A 15,097-nucleotide genomic window follows, 5' to 3' on the forward strand; every position below is an offset into this window, starting at 1 on the left:
AAGGAAGAATGGTAGCCTTATGCAATACAGAGAAATGCAGTTGGAGGTAAAGCTTAACCTCGGAAAGCAGAATGGTAGCCTTATGCAATGCAGAGAATGCAGATGGAGATACAGCTTAGTCTCGGAAGGCAGAATGGTAACCTTATGTAGGAAGTAAAAATGGCAAATGGCAATAGAGTTTTCTTAGTTGATAGCGGATTGCGGCATCGTGATTGCTAGGGATATTGTGCCTGTTGGGGACACTGTTGTGCGGATAGCAGTTGCGAGCAAGTGAAACGGTTCGGAGAGTTGTATTCCTGAACTTTGTGAGTGAACGTATAGTATATTTGATGATTTTGAAACTCAAGTGATTGCATCCAAAGAAAAATCGTGAGTTTGTAAAGGGGGAAAGGTTAGTTCGTATCCTCGATGGCTTTGCTTGACCTGCTCGGCTTTGATCTAGTGATACTGTACGTATCATTGGGGTAGCGTTGCTAAACAAGGAAATTTTAGTAATAAACATGCATGGTTTAGTAAAAGCATAACATAAATTCATAATTAAAAATAATTTTCTTTAGATGAATCGACGACTATGACGTGGTTCAAGACTGCAACTTCGCTTGCTCCGGAATTTTAAGGGTCCTCAAAATTCTACCCCAGTTTACTGGGATGCTGCTCGTGATGAATGTTAATGATAAATGTCTGGAATTGACTTTGGAATTTCGAGGGTCCTCCTCAAAATTCTGCCGCAGTTTCCAATAGCGGGGGAAATAGAAATTTTATTGAATTGTGACCGAACCCATAGGGCTGCCTACGTATCCCCTCTTAAACAGGAATCAGGTCAAGCGTAGTTCAAATTACATCATAAAAGAAAGCATAAAGGTTACACATAGTATCGCTTGACTGCGTTTGAATTGATCGGCTTTGGCCAGACTTCTCAGTCCATTTTTGCAAGTATGAGGGCTCCTTCTGTTAGAACCTAGTGAACCATGTACGAACCCTGCTAGTTGGGAGATAATTTCCCTTTGGCTTCATCTTGATGCGGGAAAACCTTCTTTAATACCAGTTGCCCTGGTGTGAATTGTCTTGGCTTGACTCTTTTGTTGAAGGCTCTGGACATTCTGTTCTGATAAAGCTGACCATGGCAAACTGCATTCATTCTTTTTCCATCTATAAGAGCCAGCTGCTCATAACGATTCTTCACCCACTCTGCATCGTCGAGTTCTGCTTCCTGTATGATCCTCAAGGAAGGGACTTCCACTTCAGCGGGAATGACCACTTCTGTACCATATACTAGCATGTAGGGGGTTGCCCTTGTTGATGTGCAGACTGTGGTGCGGTATCCTAATAAAGCAAATGATAGCTTCTCGTGCCACTGCTTATGCTTCTCTATCATTTTTTTGTATCTTCTTGATATTCTTGTTGGCGGCCTCTACGGCTCCATTCATCTTAGCTCTACAGGCTGTAGAATTCTTGTGTTTGATCTTGAAGGTTTCACATATGGACTTCATCAAATCACTGTTGAGGTTGGAGCCATTATCAATAATGATTGACTCTAGAATTCCGAACCGACACATGATACGGTCGCGGACGAAATCCGCCATGACTTTCTTAGTCGCTGCCCTGTAAGATGCTGCTTCAACCCATTTGGTGAAATAATCAATTTCTACTAGGATAAACCTGTGCCCGTTTGATGCAGCGGGTTCGATTGGTTCGATAACATCCATTCCCCAGGCGGCGAACGACCACAACGAGCTTGTTGTATTAAGCTCATTTGGAGGCACCTTTATCATGTCTGCATATATCTGGCAGCGGTGGCACTTTTAGACATACTGGATGCACTCTGTTTCCATAGTCATCCAAAAGTAACCAGCTCGGAGTATTTTCTTTGCTAAAACAAAGCCATTCATATGTGGACCGCAGGTCCCTACATGAATTTTCTCTAATAGCCTGGATGCTTCCTTTGTGTTGACACACCTTAATAATCCCAAATCTGGAGTCCTCCTGTACATTATTCCTCCGATGTGAAAGAAATTGTTGGATAACCTCTGAAGCGTGCGCTTCTGAATAGAGTTTGAGAGCTCTAGGTATTCTCCTTTTGCCAAGTGTTCCTTGATATCATGAAACCAAGGCTTTCCGTCTACTTCTTCTTCGACATAAGCACAATAAGCGGGATGATCGTAGATCTTTATCAGAATGGAATCAATAAAATTCTTGTCTGGATGTTATATCATGGATGATAGGGTAGCCAGTGCATCGGCGAATTCATTCTGGACCCTGGGAACATGCTGGAATTCTGTCTTTGTGAACCTCTTTCTCAACTCTTGCATATGATGCAGATAAGAGAGTATCTTGGAGTTCTTGGTCACCCAATCTTCTCGGACCTGATGTATAAGCAAGTCTGAATCCCCAATTACTAGCAACTCTTGGATGTTCATGTCAATGGCCATCTTGAGCCCTAAGATGCAGGCTTTATACTCTGCCATATTATTTGTGCAGGGGAACCTGAGTTTGGCAGACACTGGATAATGCTGACTGGTTTCTGATACTAGGACCGCTCATACGCCAACTCCTTTGAAATTTGCTGCTCCATTGAAAAACATTCTCCAACCATCATAGGATTCTACAATGTCTTCTCCTATGAATGATACCTCTTCATCAGGAAAATATGTTTTTAGGGGTTCGTATTCTCCGTCCACAGGATTTTCAGCAAGGTGATCTGCTAGTGCCTGTCCTTTGATTGATTTCTGAGTCACATAGACAATGTCAAATTCACTCAACAAGATTTGCCACTTGGCCAACTTGCCAGTGGGCATGGGCTTCTGAAAGATGTACTTCAAGGGATCCATTCTTGATATGAGATATGTAGTATAGGCACAGAAGTAGTGCCTCAACTTCTGAGTTACCCAAGTCAAAGCACAACAGATGCACTCTAATAGAGAATACCGAGCCTCGTACGAGGTGAAATTCTTACTGAGGTAATAGATGGCCTGCTCCTTCCTCCCTGTTTCATCATGCTACCCCATAACACAACCGAACGCTCCATCCAGTACTACAAGATAGAGTAATAAAGGTCTACCCGGCTCAAGCGGAACTAAGACTGGTGGCGTTGATAGGTACTCCTTGATTCTGTCGAAAGCTTTTTGGCAATCATCAGTACATGTGGTAGCAACTTCCTTCTTTAACATCTTAAAGATCGGCTCATAGATGACCGTAGATTGTGTTATGAACCGACTGATCTAGTTAAGTCTTCCTAGGAAGCTTATTACATCCTTCTTGTTCTTTGGCAGTGGCAGTTCTTGAATAGCTTTGACCTTAGATGGATCTAGTTCTATCCTTCGGTGACTCATAATGAATCCAAGTAGTTTTCCGGCATGAACACCAAATGCACATTTTGCGGGATTCAGTTTCAGGTTGTATCTTCTTAGTCTGTTGAAGAACTTCCTCAAATCTTCCATGTGGTCAGTGGCTTTCTTGGACTTTATGATGACATCGTCTACATACACCTCAATCTCCTTGTGTATCATATCATGGAAGATAGTAGTCATGGCCCTTATGTAGGTGGCCCCTGCATTCTTTAACACAAATGGCATCATCTTGTAGCAGTACATCCCCCACGGCATAATGAAAGTCGTTTTTTCAGCATCTTCTTCGTTCATCCAGATCTGATGATATCCAACAAAGCAATTTACAAATGATTGCAACTCATGCTTGGCGCAATTATCGATCAGGATGTGTATGTTCGGCAAGGGGAAGTTGTCCTTTGGATTGGCCCGATTGAGATCCTGGTAGTCGACACAGACTCTGACCTTCCCATCCTTCTTTGGCACCGACACAATATTGGCTAACCATGTCGGATATTCTACTACCCTGAGGACCTTAGCTTTGACCTGCTTAGTGACTTCTTCCTTGATTTTCAAACTCATGTTGGGTTTAAACTTTTTGAGCTTTTGTTTTATCGGTGGACATGTTGGATCAGTTGGTAGTTTATGGGCCACAATAGATGTACTTAGACCATTCATGTCATCATATGACCAGGAGAACATGTCTTCATATTCCTTCAGAAATTTTGTGTATTCTTCCATTTCTGTCGGTGACAAAAGAACGTTGATCCGAGTTTCTTTGATATTTTCTGCATCTCCCAGGTTAACAATCTCGGTCTTGTCCAGGTTGGACTTAGGTCTGTTCTCAAAATTTTCAACCTCTTTAACAATATCTTCTGGTATATCATCTTCCTTTGAATCTATGTCCGTTTGTTGCGTTGTCTCATTGCATGTCACACCCATTGGTTCATCAAGATAGGTAATAGTAATGCTGTATAAGTAAAGTAATGAGAGAAAATAATAAGAGTAAGATTTGTTAGGAAACCGAAATGCTTTGATAAATTTCATAACTGTTTTGAACATTGGAAGATCTTATTGCGAAAATTCAAAAATGCGAAAGGAAAATCAACTAGTAAAATAAAAGATAGTGCATGATGCTTTGTTCAGCCTTTCTACCCCGAGGCTTTCCGGGCTCTGGTGGTTCTGATGGTCCAATTGTCGAGGCATGCCCCTCGGCTTACGGCCTGTATGGAAGGGCCTTCCTCCCCCTCCTCCTCGAAGATGACACAACAATCCATGTCATCATCTTCTAGGAACAAATTCCTCACTGCTGCCAGTGCTTCCTCTTCTTCCGACCCATAGATAACATCGGCCGGCTGGAAAGTCTTCTCCAAATGTGGTATTGGCTGCTCTAGCGGGTAGTATAGACCGCGCCATGGTGGCGACCAGTTGTTGAATTCCTCCCAAGTATACTCGTATCCTAGACCGAAAGTGGTGCCATGTTTCTTCAAATTGATAGGCTTGGTGATTCCTTGGAGGCTCTTGCCAAGTCCCTTGACAGGTTCAAATCCGCTCTAGTTCAATATGCTTTCAATTTTGTTGTCCCACCATTTGTCTTTATCAACGGAATTGACTCGCTCGATGTGGTGATAGGTTTTCCCGCCTATCTTTCTTCTTCTGCCGATCGTTGGGATGGTTTGGCGAATGTATATGGGATTGCTACCGTCGCCGTGAATGATCACCTCTTGGTGGTTCCACTCAAATTTCACTGCCTGATGCAGTGTCGATGCTACGGCTCCAATGGCATGAATCCACGACCGTCCCAATAGCAAGTTGTAAGATGTCGGCACGTCTATAACTTGAAAATCAACATCGAACCAAGTAGGCCCTATTTGCAAACACAGGCTGATTTCCCTAATGATGGATCTTTAGGAACGGTCGAAAGCTTTGACATTGATGGCCCCGTCCTTGATCTTATGCAGATCCTTTCCCAATGTTCTGAGTGTTACCAACGGATAAATATTGAGGCTGGACCCTCCATCAATCAGGACCCTAGTGATAAAATAATCTTCGCATTGCACGGTGATGTGCAACGTTTTGTTGTGACTCACCCTTCTGGTGGCAACTCATCTTCATGAAAAGTGATCTTGTGACTTTCCAATACCTGCCCTACCATGTTTGCCATTTTTCCTCCGGTGATGTTGCTTGGTACATATGCCTCACTCAACACCTTTAACAAGGCATTCTTATGTGCATCGGAACTTTGTAGCAAAGCTAGGATAAAATCTGTGCCGGAGTTTTGTTTAGCTGATCAATGACTGAGTATTCCTTGGCTTGTATCTTTCTCCAGAGATCATCGGGCCCAATTTTAGTGATGGTCGGCCAACCAGAGGCCTGCTTACTCGACTCAGCTAAATGCTCCGGAGTATAAACCCTATCGGTTCTTGTCATACCCTGTGTCGCAACTGTTTCCTCGAATTTAGCTTTCCCTTTCCTTCTCACCTCGATTGTGTAATACCAAGGTATGGAATTTGTATGGAACGGTGTTACGACCAACATTGCTACTAGGATGGGCACCTTTACTCCGAATGCAACATGTGTTTTGGAGGGTAAAACTGCAACTTCAAATGGTGCGTGTGTGTTTGCTGGAGACCCAAACTCGACTTCAATTGGTGTTGGCGTCTTTGTAGGGGGTGGTGCTTCAAATTCAAGTGGCACAAACATGTTTACCTCGGCATCCCTAGAAGGCTGAGTTTGGACTACGATCGGATTGAGGGTGACTATCAGCTTCTTTGGTTCGTCACCTTCTGTGATTAAACCGATCGATCCTTTGGGATCCCAATCATCCTTTATTTCAATAGTGTGAACACCTCTACCTTTATGGTCCGATAGAGGGTTGTTGTGGACATTCAGAGTAGGCTCCTTTGCTATAATGATCTTGTTATCTATCAGAGTCTAGATCTTATCTTTCATAGAGCGACATTCATCAATGGTATGTCCTCTCATGCCGAAATGGTATGCACAGGATTTATTTGGGTTGACCCACTGAGAAGGGTTTTCAAGGGTTATAGCAGGGATAGTGGTGACATAACTAGCAGCTTTGAGCCTTTCGTACAGCTGGTCAATCGGTTCAGTAATGGCGGTATACTGTTTGGGGGGTCTACGGTCGAAATTTGGTCGAGGTCTAGGAAAGTTTTGACGTGTGGAAGGTGATTGATAGTGGGATGGCTGAGCATTGTAGGCTTGGTAGACATGTGCGGGTTGGGAATATCTGGGTGAAGTAGGTTGATATGAAGGAGGTGGGGGTGATTGGTAAATAGGTGGTAGAGTTTGGTAAGAGGGTGAGGGTGCTTGGTAATTCGGGGCAGGCTGATATGTGAGTGGAGGTATCGGATAGGCTTGGTATTTAATATGGGATTTGGCTCTTTGTGTAACCATTACGGAACCTAAGTCCCTTTTCTTGGACGTACCACCAGACTATAAAGCCTTATTGGTAGCTTGCAAAGCTTCAAAGTTTGTAACCATACCACTTTTTATGCCTTCCTCGATCCTTTCCCCTAGCTTGATGATGTCGGAAAATTTCTGGCTCTCAATCAACATCAACCTTTCATAGTACCTGCGGTTCTTGAGCCCGGACGGAAAACTTGTTCATTTGTTCTTCTTCTAAAGCAGGTCTGACCTTAGCCACTTCTAATCTCTAGTGAGTGGCATACTCGCGGAATGTTTCCGTGGACTTCTTTTTTAAGTTCTGAATGTAAAACACATCTGGTGCTTTTTTTGTGTTGAACCTGAACCTGTCCATAAAGTTGGACGCCATACTCACCCAGTTCAACTATTTCTTCGGGTCTTGGCTAATGTACCAAGGTAGAGTATCTCCCTTCAGACTCCTCATGAAAAGCTTCATGTGAATCCTTTCGTCTTTCCCTACTTCGACCAGCTTGTCGTAGTATGTTCTCAAGTGGACTCTCGGATCCCCTGTACCATTAAACATCCCGAACTTAGGAGGTTTGTACCCCTCGGGTAGTTCGACATCCGGTTGTATGCAAAGATCTTCGTAGTTCAACCCTTCAATCCCCTTACTTCCTTTGACACCCTGAATTCGACAAGTCAATCTCTTGAGTTCCACAGCTAGGTTCCTGATGAGTGAGTCTTTATCATCAAACTCGGGTGTTCTTGAGACAGGTTGGGTGGAGGGTGGCATGGTTTCCACATAGATGGGGGTGTTATGGTGGGCGTGGAAATGGCCGTTTGTGGAATTCAGAGGTTCTGGGATGAGTAGTGGAGTGTGGCAAGTATTGTAGTGGTGGTGAGGAGCGGGATGGTGTTGTGGTTTTGGGATGTTTTGTGGAGGCGCGATGTTCTGAGCGTTTGGAAAATTGATATCTGGAGTGGTGAGGGAAAATGACAAGTTTGCCAGATTCCGAACTTGATCAAGTTCCTCCTGAAATTTCACCAGTTTCTGCTCGAGTTGGGACGCACTTTATTTGGAGACCTGAGCACCATAAGTGACCTCTACCCGTTCAGTTGAGTTTTCCTTTCTGGTTTTGTTCAAATTTTCTATCTTTCCTTTGTTCCCGCTTCTGATAGGACTAGGAGGAGGAGTGGGTGGAGGGCCCTTTGATCTTGTGGAATATGATGACGATGCCAGAGTGCACGAACTAACCTTTGGGGAGGGGAGGAAATAAACAAAAAAGTAAAAACAAAAAGTTAACAAGTCAGTGAGGATTATAAGAAAGTGTTGCGATATTTAAACACATAGTGCAAGAATGTAAATCGCGTCCTAATTTGGGAGCCTCGTTATGCCTGAGGTAGGCCTAGCAACAAATTAATTTGGAGAACTTAGAATGCTAAATGCCTCATTTTATTGATAAAAAGTAGACGAATCCCGAAACGACACTAATAATAAGGAATAAAATGTCACTAGTGGCCATTGGCCTTATTACATTTCATAAAGTAGAAGAAAACTCCTATCTATTTGGTCCTAGAAGGACCTTCCTCAGGTTGAATGTTCTCGTTGATCAAATCCTCTAGTTTGCGTAGGTTCACCAGTAAAACTGCCTTTGCCAAAAGTTCTCCTTCATTTCCCTCAGCGTCTTGGCAATTGGCGTCTTTCTTCCTCACCTTTCCTTCCAATTCCAACAGGTTGTATTCCAGATATTCCAGCTTTTCACTGGATTTGGTGGCCCTCTCTTTCCATTCATCGATTTGGTCGTTTGATGGAAGATTCATCCACCAGCTTAGCAACCTTGGGTGGATGTTTGTGACCATGCCGAATCTGGGGACTTCGTGCCTCATGTTTCTGCAAGACAAAAGGGTTAGGCCCTTACCCTCACCAGACTCGACTATTAAATACCAATAATTGGTATAAAAGCATTTAGTTCTCCAAATAAATGCACAGAACGTGGTAGTGCCCGTTTTAGTTTTTGGGAAACCCAGTTGACTTTGGACAAGGCTATCTTAAAGAGTCATTATGTGGACAACATAACTGACTCGGCTAAGTTTGACCATGATGCATGCACAATTTAAACAGAGTAAGGTTTTTATGGGGTTTTAGACTGGTACCCTTGAGCAGACTACTCAAGAGGGAAAGGCACGGAACCGTCGACTACATCATTGATCGACTGGTTTTACCGCAAATACGCCTTTACCGGATTTAAAGGGTGATAATATCGGAAGAGCGCAACCATTTATGAGAATGGGTTTCTAAAAGCGCAACCATTTGTGTGAGGTGATCCATATTAGTTTATAAACTGTCCTATGGCTTGCCTAAGTGTTAGATGAAAACCTATAGGCATGATGTCTACTGATTTCAGAAAAGATAAAGTTTACTGGTTTTAGAAAAGGTTGTCAGTTATTCAGGAAAGACGAGTTTTGACAAAAGATCATAAATTCTGCAGACATTATACATTGTTGCTACTGGTTTTAGACTTATAAGCGAGTGGAACGTTTCAGACTTGGTTGATAGTTCCTATAGGCATGCTTTCTATGTGTTGCTGATTTTAAAAAAAAAACTTTTTGGACATAATAAGAATGCAGAAACACTATAGGCATGACATCTAATTGTAGTTGATTTTCAGAACCTATAGACATATTCTCTACATGCATACGCAAAAGTCAAGATATCTACATGAAAGTGCAGGGTCCCTATAGTCATGGTATCTAAATGAGAATGCTAAAGTTCCTACAGACGTGGTAACTAAATGAGAATGCAGAAATCTTATAGGCATGGTAGCTATATGAAAAATGCAGGAATCTTATAGGCAAGTTATTTATATGAAAAAATGTAGAAATCATTTAGGCATGGTAGTTATATGAAAAATGCAGGAATCTTATAGGCAAGTTATTTACCCTTTTTTACATGCATGGTTACCCTTCCCTTTTCACTAACCATCCCCAAAAGTTATTACAGTACAAATAAAATAAAGAAAAATGCATCAAAAATTGAAAATTACAACCAAGGAGAGCCTGATTCAGACTTCCTGTCTGAAGTATGAAGTAAACCAACTCCAAAGATCATGCTTCAAAGCCTTTCTCCCACTTGGGTGTGTCAGAGTTCCCTAAGAGTTTTATAAGAACTTTGGGCAGTGCTTACACCCAAATGTATCACCATATTAAGCCAAAGTGCAGTGTGGAAGGGCTAGCCCTCAGGTGTCCAAGTTCAGAGGGAACTCAAGGTCCCAAGGCAAGGCTCACAAGAGGGGGACAGAACTTAGGAACTAAGAGAGAGTGTAAGTGCAGAATTCTGAAAGGGGGAAAGGGAAAGGGAAACATCATACATAGGGATATAGGGAATGGGGAGTTGCAAGAGGTAAAAAAGCAGGCTAGTGGGCATAACCCAACAATGGGAGATACTGACACACCCATAAGCCTACTAGAACACATTGTTTAGAGGTTAGGATCCCCTAAGGGATCAAGTTCAATACATAGACAATAACTTATATATTGCCATGTTTTAAACTGTAACTCAAAGCATATAAAGGGAAATATGGAATAGGGATTTATAGTAGAAACAAGAAAAATGGAATCAACATGCTAGTTTAAGTATTTAACTTTGCAGAAGTAGTAAAGTAGACATAGATGCAGAAAGCTGTAAGTAAACACACTATGGGGATGCTGAAATTTGAAATTAGGACATACCAGTTTCAAAGAAACAAGTAGAGAAAAATTCAGTAGTCTAGTAAAAACCTCAGTGTAGACAAGAAGAGAGAGCTCTATTATGTGAGTAAGAGTTTAGAAGAGATTGTGAATTGTGCAGTCTGAAGTGTAGAAAGGTCGTGCCCTTTTATAGTGTAGAAAGCAGGCAGAAATAATGTAAGAAAATAGTTTGAAAACTAATTGTCAATCAATTACACAAGGCTTCCCTTAATTAAGGGATTCAGATTCAAACGGGTGAAAACCAATTAAGGAAAGAAATTAACCAAACACTTTGTGCAAAGTAGGCAATTAGAGGTGAATACATAAAGTTTTATTTAAAAACAGAATTTTGAAATACACGATTTGTATAAATAAGGTAAGGAAATCAATTGACAGCCAGTAAATCAACAATCAAGGATTTTGTATGAATGAACCCGAGTCAAAAGATAGGAAAGGTTTTTAACTTAAAGGAAATTAGCAAACAATAGAAAGGGAATCAATCAGACCATATTCAGAGGGAAGTATGAACTAGTCACAAATTTAAAAGCCACTTTAAAGGGAAGTCTATCATATATAAGGCGCATACAAACATGTTAGGCATGAAAGAAAAGATTGTCATGTCACTATAACATTAGTAGAAAAATCCACAGTAGAAGGGTTTAGTAAAAAGGTCAGAATCATATGAAAACAAGGAATTGGCCTGAAAGAGTTGGGGGTTTTGAAATAAGACCCCTAGTTCAGGCCAATCGTAAAATCAAACTTGGCGGAACCCCAAAATTCTAGGGTTTCCACCTTGAATCAAGTACAGAGATGAGAAGACAAGTAGTCGAAATAGGCTCAGAGGTTTCAAAGCTGAAACCTCTTGCATGCTTCTTTCATCAACAGAAACTCTTGAGAAAACATAATAGCAAAGTAACATGCAAACACAGTAGAAGGATTCAAAGAACATAATGGAAAATACTGATAAGAACAGTAGAAGAATCATGCTTAAGAGGTTTTCTAGAAGAAACTTAAACAGGGCTCAGTAGAAGGAAAAAATAGTAAAAACACTTAAGAATACAGTAGAAAAATATAGTAGGCAGAACATAATAGAACATGGTAGAAGAAAATACTAGAACATAGTAGAAGAGCATACGAGAACATAGTATAGAAAACACAGTAGAAGAACATACAAGAACGGGGTATAGAAAACACAGTAGAAGAACATACGTGGTAGAAGAAAAACATAAGAACACAGTAGAGACAAATACAAACAAAAGAAAAAGGAGAGAAGGTCACAGAAACACTTAAACATTTTCAGAAAACCCTAGATCGGAAACGAAGCAGTTTTGAAAGAAAAGTTATGGAAATCGTTTGAAAACTCAAGGAGAGCACAGATACACAACGGATCTAAAGAAATCGGAGAAAATCTTGAAAGGTTAGGGTTTCAGAAGAACCCTAGAAGTGAGATAGGATTTGAAAGGTCACCGATCTAAGTCGGAGAGGTCGGGATTAGGCTCAAACCACCATGGTACGCCGGAGCAAGGCCGTCGATGACTTTGGAACCTTGAATCGGTAGAGGTCTGGGTGAAAAGCTTCGAGGCCAGGCCTTGAATCTTCAGAGATCAGGTGTGTGGGAGTCATAGGAGGCCGGTGTAGGACTCCGATAGCCTTGGAAGCCATGGATTCTGATGGCTTTCAAGGCGGAGGTGGTAGGAGGTGGCTAGGGTTTGATAAGATTCGAGAGAGTTTGAGAGAGTGGAGGATTCAGAGGCGGCTAGTAGGTGAAAATGATTTAGGGTTGGGGGTATTGGTAAATTAAAAATGGAAAGGAGGGTTTGTGCCCGTTGATCATTTTGATCAACGACCTGGATTTAATGGGGGGCCGGACGGGTTAACTTAATTGGATTAGGGGCGGGTAGTTTAGGAATTGGGCCAGTCCATTGAAATTGAAATTGGGTTGGATTAGGGGTGCCAAATCTGGCCAAAATCGAAATAAAAATAGGCTAACATTTAAATAGCCATTTTCCCTTATTTAGTTTATGAAAAATAGTAAAATAATTTTTGGAAATAAATTAAAGGTACTAAATTAATTAATAATATATAAATATTAGACTAAAAATACTGGAACCAATTTTGTAATTATAAACACAATTAAATCTTAAAATAGGCTAAAATTGCAATTATATGCAATTTAACTTTAAAATACTAAATAAATTTGTAAAAACTGTGCAAAAATTTCATTAGCTATATTTTGGTATACATATGAGAATTCAATAAAGGAGTTACCAAAAATGATAATTTGGAAAATAATTATTGGTTTTTTCTGATAAAATAAGACGATAAATTGATTTAAAAATCTTTTTAAAAATTGGAAAAATAATGAAACACTTGGACATGCTTATATATGCATACATATACTATTTTGAAAGTATTTTGCATATGAAAAATATATAGGGAAAAATTGGGTATCAACAGCCGTCAAGGGAAACGACTTAAAAGATGATAAAATCAAGTCGATTTTGCTGAAAACGTTCGGAGAGACCCTCTCAAAAAGAAGAAATGATATGGTATCATAACTTACCCCCTAATTCTATTGATTTGTTCGCTGTGCTTGCAGATGCCTTTGTAAAAGCACACGCTGGGGCCGTCAAGGTCGATAACAAAAAATCGGACCTTTTCAAAGTAAAACAAAGGGATAACAAAATGCTCAGGGAATTCGTGTCGAGGTTTCAAATGGAACAAGTAGACCTTACTCCGGTTGCGGACGATTCGGCCGTTCAGTCATTCACCGAAGGACTTACAAAGCTCATTGGCTTCATAGTAGTTGAAATAGAATTTGATAGAATATCCAGCGGTAACTTGGGCCGACGTCCATAACAGGTATTAATCAAAAATCAAAGTCGAGGACGATTAGCTCGGGGCCCCTTCCGGGTCTGTTTATCCTATCAGAACTAATGACAGGTCTAAGAGAGTCGTCGATTGTGAACCAAGACCGAACAAAGATTGGTATCAACCGTATAGAGGAGATCGAAGGGTAGCAGATCCGGACGTAACCCTACGATGAATGAAAAAGGAATGATCAAGGCCAAAATAGCCGGGGACTCATGAGCAAAAACGGTTTTGACAGGCCACTCGGGGCCAGAGAGGCACTGAGATTATCAGAATATAACTTTAATGTCGATGCTGCCAGTATCGTATCTGCCATCAGGCGCACCAAAGTGGTTGCGGCCATTGCAGTCCGACCCTACCCAAAGAGACCCTAACCTAGTGTGTAAGTATCATGGGACTCATGGCCACATGACCGAGGACTACCAGCAATAAAGAGAAGAAGTGGCCCAGTTATTCAATAATGGGCACCTCTGGGAATTTTTGAGTGATCGAGCCAAAAATCACTTCGGGTTTGTTTGGAAAGCCACCAAGTAATTGGAATTGGTGTAATTACTAGGGTAGTAATTACACACCTAGTAATTACATAGTTGTGTAATTACGATGACCTGTTTGTTTGTCATAGTGTAATTACAAGTTTACTGTTTGGTTGCACAAACGTAATTACACAGTTAGATTAAATTTTAAATGAAGTAATTATCAAAACATAAAAGTTAATATAACAAATATATGCCTAAAAATATTTTTTATATGTTTTCAAATCTATAATATTTAGTTTAGATACTTCAAAAAACTAAAAATATACGTTTTGTAAAAACATCATGGAATTCATGTTTGATTAAATAATTTACTATTATTATAAATATAATGTCATAACATTATTTAAATGTTTGAAAAAACTAATCTATTAATTCTAACTAAAATATGAACAACATGTAATGTGAGACAATACTACTAGAACAAGTAAATTGGAACCATAAATATAACACAATTTCAAAATTCAAAAAAAAAAAATAGTTTAACATATGTCAAATTCCAACATAATAATAGTAAATTCCACTATGCAACTTAAGATTAGGAAACATAATAAGTTTATAACCACATTCAACAACAAAATTCCACTTTAATTGTATTACTCATTATATGTCAAGTTTGTTAATGACTCATTATTTTTAATATTAAGAGGTGTAGTTTCAAAAAATAAAAAATAAAAAAATATAAGCAATTACATGTAATCACAATAAGTAAAGATAGAGAAATACAAGATAAATAATGTACAAAGAAAAATATATTTTCAAATTTCAAAAGAAATTAAAAAGTAAAAATAAAATTTAAAAATTAAACTAATAAAAATAAAAAGTTAAAAAGATAATAAATTAAAATAAAAATAAAAAGGAAAGAAACTAAAAAGTAACATTGTAATTACACAGTGTAATTACCACCAATTCTCACCTCTCCCTTGAGAATTGGAGAGTGTAATCAAACTCCTCCAATTACACCCAATTCCATGCTGACCAAGTAATTACTTGGCCAAACAAATACGCCAAACTGTGTAATTACACTCAATTACACCGAAATACATTCCAAGGTGGCTTTCCAAACATGCTCTTCAGGAATAGGGACTCCAACAAACAGGCCGAACAAGAGGAACCTCAACACGTCATTAACATGATCATTGGTGGAGTTGACGTCCCCCAGGGACCAATTCTAAAGTGCACGAAGGTGTCCATCACAAGGGAAAAATGAACCCGAGATTATATCCCAGAAGGGACCATTTCTTTCAATGATGAGGA

General features: G+C 40.0%; 1 protein-coding gene across 1 annotated transcript; it reads right to left on the reverse strand.

The window, feature by feature from the left end:
- Positions 1 to 982: 982 nt before the first annotated feature.
- On the reverse strand, positions 983 to 8,570 carry LOC138884048 (uncharacterized). The gene is made up of 2 exons (XM_070164788.1): positions 8,294 to 8,570; positions 983 to 1,323 (listed from the first exon to the last, which is right to left on the reverse strand). Exons 1-2 carry the CDS (start codon positions 8,568 to 8,570, stop codon positions 983 to 985), a joined length of 618 nt encoding a protein of 205 aa, XP_070020889.1.
- Between the last annotated feature and the right edge of the window lie 6,527 nt (positions 8,571 to 15,097).

Source organism: Nicotiana sylvestris, chromosome 12 (assembly GCF_000393655.2).
Source record: "Nicotiana sylvestris chromosome 12, ASM39365v2, whole genome shotgun sequence".
Lineage (NCBI taxonomy): Eukaryota > Viridiplantae > Streptophyta > Magnoliopsida > Solanales > Solanaceae > Nicotiana > Nicotiana sylvestris.

Bases quoted from the DNA above. Each gene is read 5' to 3' on its own strand.
- LOC138884048 (XM_070164788.1), bottom strand. From the start codon at position 8,570: ATGGTCACAAACATCCACCCAAGGTTGCTAAGCTGGTGGATGAATCTT. The intron at 1,324-8,293 runs GTCCTTCTAGGA...TTGCTTTATTAG, and splicing joins GAACATTCAACCTGAGGAAG to GATACCGCACCACAGTCTGC.